This window comes from Dermochelys coriacea, chromosome 15 (genome assembly GCF_009764565.3).
Source record: "Dermochelys coriacea isolate rDerCor1 chromosome 15, rDerCor1.pri.v4, whole genome shotgun sequence".
Lineage (NCBI taxonomy): Eukaryota > Metazoa > Chordata > Testudines > Dermochelyidae > Dermochelys > Dermochelys coriacea.
Genome location: NC_050082.1, coordinates 29,878,630 through 29,898,451, shown reverse-complemented (window position 1 = coordinate 29,898,451; position 19,822 = coordinate 29,878,630). Strand labels below are relative to the sequence as shown.

General features: G+C 45.4%; 1 protein-coding gene across 1 annotated transcript; it reads left to right on the top strand.

The window, feature by feature from the left end:
• The first annotated feature begins 55 nt into the window (after positions 1-55).
• Positions 56-15,442, top strand: TMEM211 (transmembrane protein 211). Its single transcript, XM_038373744.1, has 3 exons — positions 56-235; positions 14,702-14,831; positions 15,198-15,442. The coding sequence occupies exons 1-3, from the start codon at positions 56-58 to the stop codon at positions 15,440-15,442; spliced, it is 555 nt and encodes a 184-aa protein (XP_038229672.1).
• The last annotated feature ends 4,380 nt before the right edge of the window (positions 15,443-19,822 follow it).

Genomic DNA, 19,822 nt, shown 5'->3' with positions numbered 1-19,822 from the left:
AGCCAAACCTGCTGCCGGCCCCACGGGAAGGACGGAGGGAAGCGCCTCTGTTACCATGGTGACCGCGAGCTGGGCGGGGCACCCGGCGGCGGGGGCAGCGCCGCTGCAGCGGGAGCTCGCGTCGGTTCTGCTGGGGCTCGCTCGCCGCCCCCACGCCATAGGCCTGCCTGGCCCACGGGGAGTTGTACAGGGCTGGGCCCACAGCGGGGCTGCCCTGGGGCTCCGGAGCCTGGTGGTGAGGCCAGAGGCGCCAAGTGGTTTCCCTCAGATCCAGGGTTCCCAGCACCCCCCCCGCGCACACTGAGACAGGGCCCCGGGGGCGGCCCCCCCCGACGCTGAGGTGCCTGTGCTGGAGCCTGGGAGGTGCTGCCTTGGGCGCCAGGCTTCAGCGCGACCCCGGGGTGCTCGGGGCTGTACGAACCTGAAGCCAGGCCTGGAGAGCCCAGCCCTGCTGGCTTCCCCACGTGAGGCCGGCTGGTTTTGTTCCATGGTGGGTCCAAGGTTTTTCAGCCTCAGCCCCGGCCGGTGAATATTTCACACAGTGACGCCTTTTATTGATGAGGGACCTGTCGGCAACCGTCCCTGCGGCTCTTGCGATCACAGGGTGCAAATTACAGTACCCAGGCCCTTCCCGCCTCACGCAGAAAGCGGAGGAACGAGGGGCAGGGGCGTCTGGCTCGTTGAAGCGGTATAAAGGAAGCCCAACAAAAGCCCCCTTCTTCCCCAGGCAGAAGGCACAGAGGGGGATTCAGACCAGAATCACTCAGATGCCCCCTCAGAGCATCCATGAGAATCCCCCCTGCCCCCTACCGCGTTTAAGGGCACCCGAGGTTGGAGCTGTGGAAATACGACACTTTGCCATTAAGGAAGGTGTGGTGCTCTATAAACAGCGAGTCCAAAGTAGCAATGAGGCAGAGTGACACTCAGAGGGGCATGAGTCACTGTAAACAGAAATCAGAGTAGCAGCCGTGTTAGTCTGTATTCGCAAAAAGAAAAGGAGGACTTGTGGCACCTTAGAGACTAACAAATTTATTAGAGCATAAGCTTTCGTGAGCTACAGCTCACTTCATCGGATGCATTTGGTGGAAAAAACAGAGGGGAGATTGATATACACACACACAGAGAACATGAAACAATGGGTTTATCATACACACTGTAAGGAGAGTGATCACTTAAGATAAGCCATCACCAGCAGCAGGGGGGGGAAAGGAGGAAAACCTTTCATGGTGACAAGCAGGTAGGCTAATTCCAGCAGTTAACAAGAATATCAGAGGAACAGTGGGGGGTGGGGTGGGAGGGAGAAATACCATGGGGAAATAGTTTTACTTTGTGTAATGACTCATCCATTCCCAGTCTCTATTCAAGCCTAAGTTAATTGTATCCAGTTTGCAAATTAATTCCAATTCAGCAGTCTCTCGTTGGAGTCTGTTTTTGAAGCTTTTTTGTTGAAGTATAGCCACTCTTAGGTCTGTGATCGAGTGACCAGAGAGATTGAAGTGTTCTCCAACTGGTTTTTGAATGTTATAATTCTTGACGTCTGATTTGTGTCCATTCATTCTTTTGCGTAGAGACTGTCCAGTTTGGCCAATGTACATGGCAGAGGGGCATTGCTGGCACATGATGGCATATATCGCATTGGTAGATGCGCAGGTGAAGGAGCCTCTGATAGTGTGGCTGATGTGATTAGGCCCTATGATGGTATCCCCTGAATAGATATGTGGACAGAGTTGGCAACGGGCTTTGTTGCAAGGATAGGTTCCTAGGTTAGTGGTTCTGTTGTGTGGTGTGTGGTTGCTGGTGAGTACTTGCTTCAGATTGGGGGGCTGTCTGTAAGCAAGGACTGGTCTGTCTCCCAAGATCTGTGAGTGTGATGGGTCGTCCTTCAGGACAGGTTGTAGATCCTTGATGATGCGTTGGAGAGGTTTTAGTTGGGGGCTGAAGGTGATGGCTAGTGGCGTTCTGTTGTTTTCTTTGTTGGGCCTGTCCTGTAGTAGGTGACTTCTGGGTACTCTTCTGGCTCTGTCAATCTGTTTCTTCACTTCAGCAGGTGGGTATTGTAGTTGTAGGAATGCATGATAGAGATCTTGTAGGTGTTTGTCTCTGTCTGAGGGGTTGGAGCAAATGCGGTTATATCGTAGCGCTTGGCTGTAGACAATGGATCGAGTGGTATGATCTGGATGAAAGCTAGAGGCATGTAGGTAGGAATAGCGGTCAGTAGGTTTCCGATATAGGGTGGTGTTTATGTGACCATCGCTTATTAGCACCGTAGTGTCCAGGAAGTGGATCTCTTGTGTGGACTGGTCCAGGCTGAGGTTGATGGTGGGATGGAAATTGTTGAAATCATGGTGGAATTCCTCAAGAGCTTCTTTTCCATGGGTCCAGATGATGAAGATGTCATCAATGTAGCGCAAGTAGAGTAGGGGCATTAGGGGACGAGAGCTGAGGAAGCGTTGTTCTAAGTCAGCCATAAAAATGTTGGCATACTGTGGGGCCATGCGGGTACCCATTGCAGTGCCGCTGATTTGAAGGTATACATTGTCACCAAATGTGAAATAGTTATGGGTCAGGACAAAGTCACAAAGTTCTGCCACCAGGTTAGCCGTGACAGTATCGGGGATACTGTTCCTGACGGCTTGTAGTCCATCTTTGTGTGGAATGTTGGTGTAGAGGCTTCTACATCCATAGTGGCTAGGATGGTGTTTTTAGGAAGATCACCAATGGACTGTAGTTTCCTCAGGAAATCGGTGGTGTCTCGAAGATAGCTGGGAGTGCTGGTAACGAAGGGCCTGAGGAGGGAGTCTACATAGCCAGACAATCCTACTGTCAGGGTGCCAATGCCTGAGATGATGGGGCGTCCAGGATTTCCAGGTTTATGGATCTTGGGTAGCAGATAGAATACCCCAAGTCGGGGCTCCAGGGGTGTGTCTGTGCGGATTTGTTCTTGTGCTTTTTCAGGGAGTTTCTTGAGCAAATGCTGTAGTTTCTTTTGGTAACTCTCAGTGGGATCAGAGGGCACTGAATTTAGCCGTATAGAGTGGAAATCTGTCAACTTCATGAAAAAACTCGCACAGATACAGACAGACATCATCTTCCTCTCCAAATGCAAACAGATGGACATCATACCGAAAGGACTGAATGTAAAAAATCCATTACAATCTACATACCACACAGACTATGCTGACAGCTTGTGCCACACACTCTCAAGGAAACTGCGGAACCACCTGATCAACATCCTCTACAGCAAACAGGGAAAGATTAAGAATGAGCTCTCAAAACTGGATACTCTCATAAAGAACCAACCTTCCACACAAACTTCCTCGTGGCTGGACTTTACAAAAACTAGACAAGCCATTTACAAAACACACTTTGATTCTCTACAAAAGAAAAGGACACTAAGCTACCTAAACTACTATATGCCACAAGGGGCCACAACAATGGTTCCCGTAACCCACCCAGCAATATTGTTAATCTATCCAACTATACTCTTAGCCCAGCGGAAGAATCTGTCCTATCTCGGGGCCTCTCCTTTTGCCCCTCCACCCCCACGAACATGATACAGTTCTGTGGTGACCTAGAATCCTATTTTCGACGTCTCAGACTCAAGGAATATTTCCAACACACCTCTGACCAACATATTAACCCACAGAGACCTTCCTGCCAACACTACAAAAAGAAGGATTCTAGGTGGACTCCTCCTGAAGGTCGAAACAGCAGCCTGGATTTCTACATAGACTGCTTCCGCCGACGTGCACGAGCTGAAATTGTGGAAAAGATATCAGGAGGGCCAAATCGCACCTGGAGCTGCAGCTAGCAAGAGATGTCAAGAGTAACAAGAAGGGTTTCTTCAGGTATGTTGGCAACAAGAAGAAAGCCAAGGAAAGTGTGGGCCCCTTACTGAATGAGGGAGGCAAGCTAGTGACAGAGGATGTGGAAAAAGCTAATGTACTCAATGCTTTTTTTGCCTCTGTTTTCACTAACAAGGTCAGCTCCCAGACTGCTGTGCTGGGCATCACAAAATGGGGAAGAGATGGCCAGCCCTCTGTAGAGATAGAGGTGGTTAGGGACTATTTAGAAAAGCTGGACGTGCACAAGTCCATGGGGCCCGACGAATTGCATCCGAGAGTGCTGAGGGAATTGGCGGCTGTGATTGCAGAGCCCTTGACCATTATCTTTGAAAACTCGTGGCGAACGGGGGAAGTCCCGGATGACTGGAAAAAGGCTAATGTAGTGCCCATCTTTAAAAAAGGGAAGAAGGAGGATCCTGGGAACTACAGGCCGGTCAGCCTCACCTCAGTCCCTGGAAAAATCATGGAGCAGGTCCTCAAAGAATCAATCCTGAAGCACTTAGAGGAGAGGAAAGTGATCAGGAACAGTCAGCATGGATTCACCAAGGGAAGGTCATGCCTGACTAATCTAATCGCCTTTTATGATGAGATTACTGGTTCTGTGGATGAAGGGAAAGCAGTGGATGTATTGTTTCTTGACTTTAGCAAAGCTTTTGACACGGTCTCCCACAGCATTCTTGTCAGCAAGTTAAGGAAGTATGGGCTGGATGAATGCACTATAAGGTGGGTAGAAAGCTGGCTAGATTGTCGGGCTCAACGGGTAGTGATCAATGGCTCCATGTCTAGTTGGCAGCCGGTGTCAAGTGGAGTGCCCCAGGGGTCGGTCCTGGGGCCCGTTTTGTTCAATATCTTCATAAATGATCTGGAGGATGGTGTGGATTGCACTCTCAGCAAATTTGCGGATGATACTAAACTGGGAGGAGTGGTAGATACGCTGGAGGGGAGGGATAGGATACAGAAGGACCTAGACAAATTGGAAGATTGGGCCAAAAGAAATCTAATGAGGTTCAATAAGGATAAGTGCAGGGTCCTGCACTTAGGATGGAAGAATCCAATGCACCGCTACAGACTAGGGACCGAATGGCTCGGCAGCAGTTCTGCGGAAAAGGACCGAGGGGTGACAGTGGACGAGAAGCTGGATATGAGTCAGCAGTGTGCCCTTGTTGCCAAGAAGGCCAATGGCATTTTGGGATGTATAAGTAGGGGCATAGCGAGCAGATCGAGGGACGTGATCGTTCCCCTCTATTCGACACTGGTGAGGCCTCATCTGGAGTACTGTGTCCAGTTTTGGGCCCCACACTACAAGAAGGATGTGGATAAATTGGAAAGAGTACAGCGAAGGGCAACAAAAATGATTAGGGGTCTAGAGCACATGACTTACGAGGAGAGGCTGAGGGAGCTGGGATTGTTTAGTCTGCAGAAGAGAAGAATGAGGGGGGATTTGATAGCTGCTTTCAACTACCTGAAAGGGGGTTTCAAAGAGGATGGCTCTAGACTGTTCTCAATGGTAGCAGATGACAGAACGAGGAGTAATGGTCTCAAGTTGCAATGGGGGAGGTTTAGATTGGATATTAGGAAAAACTTTTTCACTAAGAGGGTGGTGAAACACTGGAATGCGTTACCTAGGGAGGTGGTAGAATCTCCTTCCTTAGAGGTTTTTAAGGTCAGGCTTGACAAAGCCCTGGCTAGGATGATTTAACTGGGACTTGGTCCTGCTTTGAGCAGGGGGTTGGACTAGATGACCTTCTGGGGTCCCTTCCAACCCTGATATTCTATGATTCTATGATTCTATGAAAAGCAGCATCGCTTACCCCATAACCTCAGCCATGCAGAACACAGTGCCATCCACAGCCTCAGAAACAACTCTGACATCATAATCAAAAAGGCTGACAAAGGAGGTGCTGTCGTCATCATGAATAGGTCAGAGTATGAACAAGAGGCTACTAGGCAGCTCTCCAACACCACTTTCTACAAGCCATTACCCTCTGATCCCACTGAGAGTTACCAAAAGAAACTACAGCATTTGCTCAAGAAACTCCCTGAAAAAGCACAAGAACAAATCCGCACAGACACACCCCTGGAGCCAGGACCTGGGGTATTCTATCTGCTACCCAAGATCCATAAACCTGGAAATCCTGGACGCCCCATCATCTCAGGCATTGGCACCCTGACAGCAGGATTGTCTGGCTATGTAGACTCCCTCCTCAGGCCCTTCGTTACCAGCACTCCCAGCTATCTTCGAGACACCACCGATTTCCTGAGGAAACTACAGTCCATTGGTGATCTTCCTAAAAACACCATCCTAGCCACTATGGATGTAGAAGCCCTCTACACCAACATTCCACACAAAGATGGACTACAAGCCGTCAGGAACAGTATCCCCGATACTGTCACGGCTAACCTGGTGGCAGAACTTAGTTATGGGTCAGGACAAAGTCACAATTTCACATTTGGTGACAATGTATACCTTCAAATCAGCGGCACTGCGATGGGTACCCGCATGGCCCCACAGTATGCCAACATTTTTATGGCTGACTTAGAACAACGCTTCCTCAGCTCTCGTTCCCTAATGCCCCTACTCTACTTGCGCTACATTGATGACATCTTCATCATCTGGACCCATGGAAAAGAAGCTCTTGAGGAATTCCACCATGATTTCAACAATTTCCATCCCACCATTAACCTCAGCCTGGACCAGTCCACACAAGAGATCCACTTCCTGGACACTACGGTGCTAATAAGCGATGGTCACATAAACACCACCCTATATCGGAAACCTACTGACCGCTATTCCTACCTACATGCCTCTAGCTTTCATCCAGATCATACCACTCGATCCATTGTCTACAGCCAAGCGCTACGATATAACCGCATTTGCTCCAACCCCTCAGACAGACAAACACCTACAAGATCTCTATCATGCATTCCTACAACTACAGTACCCACCTGCTGAAGTGAAGAAACAGATTGACAGAGCCAGAAGAGAACCCAGAAGTCACCTACTACAGGACAGGCCCAACAAAGAAAACAACAGAACGCCACTAGCCATCACCTTCAGCCCCCAACTAAAACCCCTCCTACGCATCATCAAGGATCTACAACCTATCCTGAAGGACGACCCATCGCTCTCTCAGATCTTGGGAGACAGACCAGTCCTTGCTTACAGACAGCCCCCCAATCTGAAGCAAATACTCACCAGCAACCACACACCACACAACAGAACCACTAACCCAGGAACCTATCCTTGCAACAAAGCCCGTTGCCAACTCTGTCCACATATCTATTCAGGGGATACCATCATAGGGCCTAATCACATCAGCCACACCATCAGAGGCTCGTTCACCTGTGCATCTACCAATGTGATATATGCCATCATGTGCCAGCAATGCCCCTCTGCCATGTACATTGGCCAAACTGGACAGTCTCTACGTAAAAGAATGAATGGACACAAATCAGACGTCAAGAATTATAACATTCAAAAACCAGTTGGAGAACACTTCAATCTCTCTGGTCACTCGATCACAGACCTAAGAGTGGCTATACTTCAACAAAAAAGCTTCAAAAACAGACTCCAACGAGAGACTGCTGAATTGGAATTAATTTGCAAACTGGATACAATTAACTTAGGCTTGAATAGAGACTGGGAATGGATGAGTCATTACACAAAGTAAAACTATTTCCCCATGGTATTTCTCCCTCCCACCCCACCCCCCACTGTTCCTCTGATATTCTTGTTAACTGCTGGAATTAGCCTACCTGCTTGTCACCATGAAAGGTTTTCCTCCTTCCCCCCCCTGCTGTTGGTGATGGCTTATCTTAAGTGATCACTCTCCTTACAGTGTGTATGATAAACCCATTGTTTCATGTTCTCTGTGTGTGTGTATATAAATCTCTCCTCTGTTTTTTCCACCAAATGCATCCGATGAAGTGAGCTGTAGCTCACGAGAGCTTATGCTCTAATAAATTTGTTAGTCTCTAAGGTGCCACAAGTACTCCTTTTCTTTTTGCGAATACAGACTAACACGGCTGCTACTCTGAAACCTGTAAACAGAAAATATCTGCACTGAGGTGTGGAGATAAAGGGAAAGTCCAACCTCCATTATCTAGAGGCATGCGATTGCCAGGCTGGGCGAGAGATGTTAGCCTTTTGTCGCTCAGCAAGACAGCTCCATACTCACACATAACGCAAAGAGACAGAGGTAAATTCATCCCTCATTTACTCCTGCGAGATGCCTTTGATGTCAACAAAAGTCACATCATAGTAACAGTAGAATTTGGGCCCGTTACTAAACTGCTGTGCTGTCGCAATGTTTCTGAACACCGAGGACGACATATCCACCAGACGTGTTATCTAGCTTTCCATTGTTGTATTCAAAGGAAAATGGCAGCAGCAGTGACTGTTTGGTGGAAAGGTGCAGATCCCAAGTCCTGGCAAGACCCTCAAGTGTTATGCAAGATTCACTCTGAGTAATCACAGATTAAATCTTAGCAAGGAAGATTAAAGCACTTGTCTCAGCCTCAGGAGATCACGCTTCACTTCCCATCTCTGCCCTGGGTTTTCTGTATGCCTCGGTTCCCTATTTGTAACAGAGACACTACTCCTCTCTATCTTGACTCTTCATCTTATAGACTCTTTGTGGAAGTGTTGTCTTTTACTATATGTACATACAGCACCTAGCACAGTGGGGTCCTGATCTCACTTGGAGTGGTGTAGTTAACAACTAAATCATCACATTATTGCTCAGCTGTCTGCCTCAATGCCATCTTCCTCCATAGAGCTACCTCGAGCCAGTCATCTGAGACCTAGCCAAGCAGGGTATCTGCTGCTACAGTCTTTCCAAAACCCCATGATTTTGGTGAGTGCCACTTAGAGCTATTTCAAGCAAAAGTAAATATTCTATTCTGTAGAAGCTACTGAGACTAACTTCTGGCAGCCTTCTAGGATTCCCCCCGAGGGGAAAACCTCAGCTGTACCTTTAGAAGTTTTGAAAATGAAAATGCCCAAAGAATGACACTTTTAAAGCTTCAACTACAGCCACAGGAACTCGCTTCTCAGATGCTTCAAGATCGAGCAGGCTGACAAAAACTCCATACATAATGCTATGGGTGGACAGAGCACTGTAGGATAGGTGAAATAGCACAAGCAAGACGGTATGCTGAAGTGCTTACAGTTTAAAGGCAAGGGCCCAAATCCTCCCCCTTCCTCTAGCCCTTGTCACTTGTGGGGACCTGACCACAGGGGGAACCAATGCAGTTCCAGGGGCATTGAGGAAGGAGGATGCTGAGATCCTGCCATTTCACAAAAACAAAAGGAGTACTTGTGTCACCTTAGAGACTAACAAATTTATTAGAGCATAAGCTTTCGTGACCTACAGCTCACTTCAAGCTTATGCTCTAATAAATTTGTTAGTCTCTAAGGTGACACAAGTACTCCTTTTCTTTTTGCGAATACAGACTAACACGGTTGCTACTCTGAAACCTGCCATTTCACAGAGGTTTTGGAGCCAGGCTGGAATGCCTTCCAGGGGTGGAGTGCAGTCGCTCCTGCAGAGCAAAGTTCCACTGTCCACTGTGTGGCATATGGGAAAGGATTCCTTCCCCTCATAGTACCCCCGATTCTTACTTAAACCCCTCCTCTTCAGGAATGAGTATTTAATTCATAGGAATTAACTGCAATCCATAGATAATGTTAAATATTGAGTCCCAACCCATGTCATAAATTAAAGCTGTAATTCCATCCCAGAGCAGCACCAGCAATAGCAAGCAGATACTGCAAGACGCAATGGACACAGCCACTTGAACTTTGCACCCTTGGTTTATGATTTCACCAGAAATCTCAATGCAATGATATGCAAGTTCCATACAACTAAGCAGAATGTTACCCCTTATAAAAATAATAGAACTAATTAATCTGTGCATTTCTGGTTTTTAAAAATACAGAATTTATCATAAAAATGAACATGGTTTAGCCGTTTAAGACGTACCAATGTATCATTGGCACTGCTAGTTCCAGCCAGTCCTTTTACTGACAAGTGAACTTTGTTTCTGCTAAAAAGAAAAGGAGTACTTGTGGCACCTTAGAGACTAACAAATTTATTTGAGCATAAGCTTTCGTGAGCTACAGCTCACTTCATCGGATGCATCATACAGCTTGAAAAGAGATCACACAAAATGAAGTTATAAAAAGAACAACATGAACTGTGACTGAGTATCAAACACCGTCTATTTCAACTAGGATCTGGTCCTCCCATCTTGTTTCTCTCGTGTAATGTATCAGTGCCCTACAGTGGAGAAACAGGTTAACTGCAGATGCTATAGATCTTGGTACTGCCCTGCCAGTGACTGGGCCAAATACAGATCTGAGTTACACTGGATTCAAAGACCATATTGGACCACTGTGATCATCTAATTTTCCTTCCTGTATAACAGGCCAGAGAACTTTCCCAAATTAATTCCTAGAACAGATCTTTTAGAAAAACATCCAATCTTGGTTTAAAAGTTGCCAGTGATGGAGAATCCACCATGACCATTGGTAAATTGTTCCCTCAATATACATGATTCAGTGGCTGACAGTTGAAGTTAGACAAATTCAGACTGGGAATAAGGTGTACATTTTGTCTGCTAGATGGAAGCACTCATTATCAAGTATTTGTTCCCCATGTAAGTACATATAAATTGTAATCAAGTCATCCCCTAAACTCTTTGTTAAGCTTAAAAAATAAGGTTGCTGGATATCACTATAAGGCAGGTTTTCTAACCTTTAATCATTCTTGTGGCTCTTCTCTGAACCCTCTCCAATTTATCAACATCCTTCTTGAACTGTGGATACCAGAACTGGACACAGTATTCCAGCAGCGGTCATACCAGTGCCAAATGCAAAGATAAAATAACTGCTCTGCTACTTGACATTTTGAAAGGAAACCATTTTGAAGCACTTGGAGGAGAGGAAAGTGATCAGGAAGAGTCAACATGGATACATCAAAGGCAAGTCATGCCTGACCAACCTGATTGCCTTCTGTGATGAGATAACTGGCTCTGTGGATATGGGGAAAGCAGTGGACATGATATATCTTGACTTTAGCAAAGCTTTTGATACAGTCTCCCACAGTATTCTTGCCAGCAAGTTAAAAAAGTATGGATTGGATGAATGGACTACAAGGTGGATAGAAAGCTGGCTAGATTGTCGGGCTCAATGGGCAGTGATCAATGGCTCGATGTCTAGTTGGCAGCCGGTATCAAGAGGAGTGCCCCAGGGGTCAGTCCTGGGGCCAGTTTTGTTCGACATTTTTATTAATGATCTGGACGATGGTGTGAATTGCACCCTCAGCAAGTTTGCAGATGACACTAAACTGGGAGGAGAGGTAGATACGCTGGAGGGTAGGGATAGGATACAACCGGCCCTAGACAAATTAGAGGATTGAGCCAAAAGAAATCTGATGAGGCTCAACAAGGACAAGTGCAGAGTCCTACACTTAGGACGGAAGAATCCCATGCACCGCTACAGACTGGGGACCGACTGGCTAAGCAGCAGTTCTGCAGAAAAGGACCTAGGGGTTACAGTGGATGAGAAGCTGGATACGAGTCAGCAGTGTGCCCTTGTTGTCAAGAAGGCTAACGGCATATTGGGCTGCATTAGTAGAAGCATTGCCAGCAGATCGAGGGAAGCAATTATTCCCCTCTATTCGGCACTGGTGAGGCCACATCTGGAGTATTGCGTCCAGTTTTGGGCCCCCCACTACAGAAAGGATGTGGAAAAATTGGACAGAGTCCAGCTGAGGGCAACAAAAATGATCAGGGGCCTGGGGCACCTGGCTTATGAGGAGAGGCTGAGGGAACTGGGCTTGTTTAGTCAAACACCATAGAGATGTCCATTACAATCGATACTATTATCTTTATCAAGCAAACGTGTAGTCTCATCAAAAAAATATATCAAGTTAATTTGACAAGGTCTATTTTCCGTCAGCCCATGTTGATTGGCATTCATTATATTACTCTCCATAATTCTTTATTAAATCAAGTCCTGTACCAGCCTCTCCATTATCTTTCCTGGGACTGATGTCAGACTGACAAGACTATAATTACCCAGGTCATTACTCTTGGTTTTTACTCCAGGTGTTTACTCTTTTTAAATATTAACACTGTCTTCCAGTCTTCTGGAACATCCCCAGTATTCCAAGAATTATTGAAAATCAGTATTAATGGTCCAGTGAGCTTTTCAGCCAGCTGTTTTAAAGCTTTTGGATGCAAGTTATTTGGACCTGCTGATTTTAAAATATCTAACTTTAGTAGTTGCTGTTTAACATCCTCCTGAGATACCAGCTGAGTGGAAAGGAGTTATCATATGACATGACGACATCATCCGTTTTTTCCCCAAACACAGAGCAGAAATATTTATTGAAAACTTTGGCCTTTTCTGTATTATTGATAATTCCACATTTCCATCTAGTAATGGACCAATACCATTGTTAGATTCCATTTGTTTCTAATAAACTTTAAAAACTCCTTGTCCTTAACTCTGCTGCCAACAGATTTCGCCTTGTATCCCTTAGTTTCTATTATCAATTTTCTACAATTTCTAGTTTCTGATTTAATTCATTACTATCAATTTCCCCTTTCTTCCATTTGTGTTAGTATATTTTCACTTAGGGCTTATCTACACTACAGTTTTGGATTGCTAGGTATCTCACTGTAAACAAAACAAAACCCCACCTTTCTTGCAGTGAAGGCATAGCAAGGGACATAACTATACCCTGCACATAGACAAGCTTTGAGTCACTGGTACTATGCCATCTATGCCTGGCCATTACAGCAAACATGCCCCAAACAATAAACACATTAAGGAATAATTAACTGGAAGGTTTCTTTTAATTAAGCCACTTTTAGCAATAATGCAGCGGAAAAGCCTGGAGCTTTTGACTTATGAGGTTAAACTCTATACAATTTTTTTTAAATAATTTTTTAGAATTTTTAGTTTAAAATGTAGAATCCAGGCCAAGAAGGAATTTACTTCCTCTCCCAGTACAAGTTTTGGCACTTGAAAACATACTACCATCCCACCAAAAGCAAATGTAACTGATGGCACTAACTACCCCTTAGCTGGTGACAATGCACACAGTTCCACATTTGCTTCTCCCAGTTGCACTCTAGCATGTGAATCAGAAAGACTTGGAAAGGCCACACTAAATATCTGGAAATACAGATTTCTGTACATTCTGCATAGATTAAAAAAAAACTACTGGCCCTCAAGTTTACAAGGACAAATGCAGGCAGCTGGTAATTTACTCCTGACCTCTGAGCATAGATGTCTTGCTCTCATCTTGTCCTGTTTGTACTATTTGCTGATAGTCTCTCTTTGCTCTGAGTGCCTTCAGCAAGAAGGCAAAGGCACCGAAGCCCTTTTAAGCTACTCCAGCAGACTATGGGGACTATAAAGGGGGCAGAAATGGCCCCTGAGAAAAACCTTCATTAAGAATTTTCCTGGCATAGCATGGCCACAACCACCCTACGTCACCCTTCAAGCATTAAGGGGGATACCAGGAATCGGGAGAGGATATGTTTGCAGCACACGGCATTCTGGGTATTGAGGGCTGACGGCCCACAGAGGGTTTGTGCAGCCAGAATGCATGCGAGTGTCAGAATGCACAATATCACTCATTCCTAAATTAGATTCACAAGATCTGCAATGGCATCACATCTGGGCAATTTTCTCCCTGGCCTTGGCCTGCATTTCCAACTTCAGTCCGAGATCCCCTGCCTGGTTCAGAAAGAAAACCACATCGTCTGGGGTCTTTACCCACTGCTATTGGTCCTCAAAAGCTGGTGAGCAGACGTGCACCATATACAGGACTCTAGAGGATATCTCTGCTGAAGTGGGTGGGTGAGATTCTGTGGCCTGCCTTGTGCAGGAGGTCAGACTAGATGATCATAATGGTCCCTTCTGACCTTAATAACTATCTATGCTGCTTCCTGGGAGGTACCTGGTCCCCTAGATAAGCAAATGGACAAGCACAACCAGTGCCTGTAAATGGACCATATGCCTCCCTGATGTGACTTGTTTGACTCGCCTCCTGGGGCTCAAACGAGAGGGATATTTGGCCCTTTTGTTCTATTTACTGTTAAAGAACCAGTAGCATTATTAACAGATACTTAGCACTTAAACAACAATGCTTTATAATGTTCAAAGTTCTGAATGTTAATGAATTAACCTAATTAACGTTGCAAGCTGCATTTTCAAGTGAACCTTTAGTTTTGTGTCTGTTTTAACTGCAGATACAAATTTACAGGTGCAATTAGCTACTGGCACTATAAGGCCTGAGAGGAGAAGTACAAGCAGGTCACATTCATTAAGCAGGGGTGAGAGTGGCCAAGAAAACAAAAACCAAGAACCCAATGCCTGACTCTATTTCCCTGAAATCTAGTTCATGTGCAGTTGGTCCCTTTGCTTGTCATTTTAAAAATATCCAAAGGCACTTGTCCAACTTGCAAAATAAAGGGCTGCAAGATTCCAGCATCAAACCTGGAGCCAGGAGCACAGTGAGCGCTCTGAATCCACTAGGGACTGGTCCACTGATTCATCTCTTGTAACTGTAGTGTTCAGTATTAAAATACACCTGTCAGTAGCAGAGACCCACTTCCATTTAGTCTGACCCATTCATCAGAGGTCTCCTTGAATGGGGACTCCTTGAATAGCTGGAGGCTCAATTTTAACACAAAAAGGAATAGTGGGCCTATCTAAATATTGCCTGGCAGAACTGATAATGTCATTCCAGTTAGGAGTCTGGCAAACAACACTATATTCTAATGTTCTAGGACCACCATGCTTTTTCTTGAACAAAGAGACCCATATTTGGTTTCAGATTGCAGCTGTATTGCTTTTTGGAGATTGGATGCTGCTAGCATTTGGAACAGTTCTTACCTTGTCTTGGATTTCTATAGCTCAGGGACTTTGCCAGAGGAGGATCATCTGCAGAACATCTGCAAACAGCTGCAGGTATTTACCTTTCAGGAGATGAAGTTCCTTCGGGTCATTACAACTCTGGCCTCATTCATATTGTCTGTCACTCATGCTCCTGAAGGCTCCAGTGACACCCACAAGTTAGTGGTGGTGTCCAGCAAACTGAGCCAATGTGGCATCGATAATGATAATGAGAGTTCATGGATACATCTGCCTGTTTGAAATCCATGCTCACTTTTCTCCAGGTCAAGTCTCCCCTCATCACCCCACCAAAAAATGAACTACTTTCTGAAGCAGGATCTTCACCCAGTGGTTTCAGCCTGTTGTCTGATGTTGGAAGTTGTGTCTTTTTGCACTGGTATAATTGAAGGCTTGCTTGTTTTTTACCCTCCCGCCAGTGATTGGCACAATCTTGGGACTGCTAATTTTTCCATGTAGTTTGCATTCTGCATTCGCTAATGAAATTGATGAAATTCCCCATCCAATCCTGGGAAACATAAGCTTGGCTGGCTGGGACTACACAGTGGCTATCCTGGATGTCGTTCCACCATGTTTGCTGCCAGTCATCGGCAGATACAACTTAAATGAGTCAAGTCTTTTTCTCTACTGCTACAGAAAGTATAATTCTAGTAGGAGAAGATGAACAAAATAATCCTTCAGTAAAACAAGTGTTTTTTGATTGACTGCTCCACGGTTTTATACAGATAAACAAAACCAGGGCATAGCCTTTTCTTATCCAACATGCACTAGGCCGCAAGTAACCCTCACCTTAATGCTAGCAGAGTGGTGGGCCAAATCCTCAGCTGGTGTAAATCTGCATAATTCCATTGAAGTCAATGAGCTGCACAGCCAGTAGCTGAGAGCCTGAGCCATTGATCCCACAGCAGTTAGTAAACTTTGTCTCCTCTTTACCAAAGCAGCTTTGTTTCACTCAGTTTCCATTGTCTGTGCTGAAAAGGAAGGAATGAACAAGAGGAAGTGCAGGGGTGGCAGCACTGGAGTCTGGGCAGGCAGGCTCATAGCACAGAAGTAGTGTAGAACAGCATCTGTCTGAGGCTTGATTAACTAGCATTGGCAGGCAGCATCTGTCCAGTTCCAGATAATGATAGGGTTAGACAGCCAGGGCACCATGAGAGACCAGAAAGGGGCAGGGAATGGAGAGAAAGTCAGAGCTATACAGGGTAGGCCATGGTGTAAAAGGGAGCAGATGGATCTGGCAGTGAAAAGAGGGGAGGCCTGCTGGGGGTAGGATGGGAAGAGGGATGTCCCTGGCAGGAGAAGGAGTTAAAGAAATAGCAATGAGACCCTGAAAGCGGACGGGAAAGGCAAGAAGTTCTGGAGAAATCAAACAGGTGCAGATCTCTTCTGACAGACACCTTCAGCAATAGCATCAAGAGGGTTCTTGCTTTTTGTCTCTGAGATTCCAGTTCAGGTTACAAGCAAGAGGGCTGGTTTTCACCCCCCTGTAACTGCCATCCTCCACAAACTCACCCTGGGATCTGAGAGTCAAGCTGGTCCCATTCCGTCTTGTGCCTTATCACCAGCAGTAAAGGGAAATTGGGCCCAACGCTGGTGAGGCTGATGTAGCAAAGGGGCAACTGACTGGGTCATCGAGAACGGTTCTGCTGAGGAGGCACCAATGTGTTGCTGGGTACACCAGAGCCATGAAGAGCTCTGGATTTGCATGAAACTGAAAATCTCACTCCTTGAGCTACTAGACCCTACCTATGGCACAGACATAAGATATTTAGATCTAGTCAGAATACTTCTCACCATTCCTACCTTATTAAGAGGAAACTACACCTCAGAGGCTATCCCATTTCACAACAGAATATTACTGAGATACTGATCGGAAACTGGAGAAAACACTGCACAACATGATGCAGGATATCATTAGCACCAATCATAATGCTGTAAATACACACTACACTTTGCAAAAGAGAAAATGTATTCCCTATTACAAAGAGCTGGAGCTAAGAGGGTTAAAGCATGAAGTGCACTTTCAGAGAGTCCCAGACATCGCAGTGATTTTTAGATATACATTGGAGACTTCCTTGTCAACAGTTTAATAAACCTAGACATGCCTCATTGCAGATCAAGAGAGTTTGCACCACTAATTGCAATCTGGATAACACAAGCATGTGTTAGTTTCTCTCGCACAGCAACTGTATAAATTCTTTCCAGACTAGGAACAAAATATGTTACAGGAACAACTGGGTAAATCTTCTGAGATTCTCACTTTTGGATTATATTTGTGGAATTATAGTACGGTATAAACAATGAGTAGTTTTGATGACTCTTCATCTCTCCTGCTAGTGCAGTAATGAAAAACCCCTTTATCAATATCTAGATGCCCCCTTAAAATGGTTTGTTTCTGGGGCATCTGCCCTCCCCCTCCCCAACATAAAAACACACAATTAATAAGAGGCACCAGAACAAGCATCTCTGAAGATGTTACGTTCCAGGATTCAGCAGTGAGCTCTATTTTGATTTGATTTCCTCTGACATTCTGAGGCTGTTTATAGGCAGAATGACTGTCATGCACGAATTGTGCGTTAGGGACACCTGTTGCTAGTACAATTTTAAAAGATACTATGGGCTGCCTCTCTTTGTATTCAACTTCTTTGAGTTCAGGGATCTGAGTCGGCAGTAGTTGGATGTTCTGCTCAATAATGTGAGATTATATTGTTAGCTGGGAGATTTATCTTCCTAGGAAGGCCAGGTGGGAGGTCTGGAGTGGTATGCGAACTGAGTGACGCAACAGTCTGCCAACACCACAAAGGCGGAAGGAGGCGGCAGTGAGTAAGAGCTGCTAGGCAAAGAGTGGTTGTTTACTTCTATCAGGCTGTAACCCACCTTCAGAGCAACACTGCTGGTGCTAAGGTGAGGAGAAAGCTGCACACGAGTGGGACAGCACCAGCAAGATGCATAAGGCATATGGGTTGCTCCTGTGAAGTGCTGAGTGCCCTCAACTCCTATTAAAGACAAGGGGAGGTGTGGCCTGACTGTGCAAGATGCCGAGAGCCCCAGGTCAGAGGTGAAAAGGAGGACTTGTGGCACCTTAGAGACTAACATTTATTTGAGCATAAGCTTTCGTGAGCTACAGCTCAATTCATCGGATGCATTCGGTGGAAAATACAGTGGGGAGATTTATATATATATATATATATATACATACACACACACACACACACACACACCATGAAACAATGGGTTTTATCATACACACTGTAAGGAGAGTGATCACTTAAGATGAGCCATCACCAGCGGGGGGGGGGGGGGGGGAGGAGGAAAACCTTTCATGGTGACAAGCAAGGTAGGCTAATTCCAGCAGTTAACAAGAATATCTGAGGAACAGTGGGGGGTGTGGTGGGGGGGGAGAAATAACATGGGGAAATAGTTTCACTTTGTGTAATGATCCATCCACTCCCAGTCTCTATTCAAGCCTAAAGTTAATTGTATCCAGTTTGCAAATTAATTCCAATTCAGCAGTCTCTCACTGGAGTCTGTTTTTGAAGTTTTTTTGTTAAAGGATAGCCACTCTCAGGTCTGTAATTGAGTGACTGGAGAGAAAGGTCAGAGGTGCTTGCAGGAGGCCAGGCCACAAATGATGGCTGCCCACAGCAGGACAGAGAGCTTGGCAATACAGAAGCGGGGTGAAATGCCCAATTTTTTTAAAGCGTGGAGCATCACCATTTCAATTGAAGCATTTTAGTAACATGCTCCCCTGCAGAGATTTCTGTATCTAGCTAGCTCTGCAGCCCTCACCATCTGTAACTCTGCTTAGATCTGTGTGTCTCTCTCTGCATTCCCATGGATCTGTAGCTCAGATTCTAAGCTTTGGAAAGACACTAAGCCTGAGCTGTAATTCCAAGATGCACCAGAGACACTGGTATTTAAACATCTATCCCTTTAAGCATTATTTTGTGTGTGTCTATTCTTATCTAAATGTTTATTTTCACATTTTCCAAACAAAACATTTCCACCCAATATTTTGAACAACTCAGTTGATAGTGTCACTCACATACTGCTGCGACACATCAGATATGCCTAAGGGTTTTATAATTCTATCCTAATCCAGGTCATTCACTGTCAAGATGCAAAAGCAGGTGATATGATGTGGTAGTTGAATTCTGCTTCAGCATTAATCTCCCTAAGCAAGTACCTCATACGAGCCTCAGATGGATTGGCAATTGGATGTCTTATTCATGCACTGTTCCTGGACAACTAAGAGCTTAAAAAAAAAACCTCTCCATTCTCTCCTCTCCTTCCCTTCAACCTGAGCAACAACCCAAAGAGGACTAGACACAGCTGCACCAATAGAGGAATCCTACTTCATCTTCCAAAAGGGTACAAGGGAGAGAGAAGAGCCTGGTGATATCCACCACCTTTCCTTGGCTAATATTTGTGTACAGAGGGCCAGATGCAGAGTCCATTGAAGTCAGTGGAAAGACTCCCACCACCATCCATGGTCTGTGATTCAGGACCAAGTTGAGTAGGTTTCCACCTGCAAAAGCAGTCTCACAGGGTGAGAATGACAAATATTTTGCATTTTTGGTAGCTACTCCTGACTCCCCAGAAGTGGTGATCTTCACTGGCAACATGTAATTGTCTCCCCGTGTTCTAGAAGGAGGCACGTCTAAGACTACTTCTTTTCTATCCATGCTGCTGAAACAGCTTCTAAACCAGTGCCAAAGCTGGAAAAATTGCTGGAGAGAATTAGATTGTGCATGTACCGCACGAGACTCAATTATCCAAACCTCCATTTCCAACCAGCTGCCAACATGTTTCCCTCTTCTATTGACTCCTGAACATCTCAGTATCTTTGGAGGGTTGATTAGGATTCGATTGTATGTCGCTTTCCTGACATGCTTAAACAGTTTTTTGAAAGAAAGGAACTCAGTTCAAACATTGATCTTTGTAAGTGACAAGACCCATCGTGTACATTTGACCCATGAAAAGCTTTCTTGTCAATAAGAGTTGTGACTACAGATTCAGGTTCTGATTCTCCACTGCTTTGATC

Coding starts and splice junctions, on each gene's coding strand:
- TMEM211 (XM_038373744.1), top strand. CDS start 56: ATGGTGACCGCGAGCTGGGCGGGGCACCCGGCGGCGGGGGCAGCGCCG. Junction 236..14,701: donor TGGGGCTCCGGAGCCTGGTG/GTGAGGCCAGAG, acceptor ATTTGGTTTCAG/ATTGCAGCTGTATTGCTTTT. Junction 14,832..15,197: donor CAGAACATCTGCAAACAGCT/GCAGGTATTTAC, acceptor CCCTCCCGCCAG/TGATTGGCACAATCTTGGGA.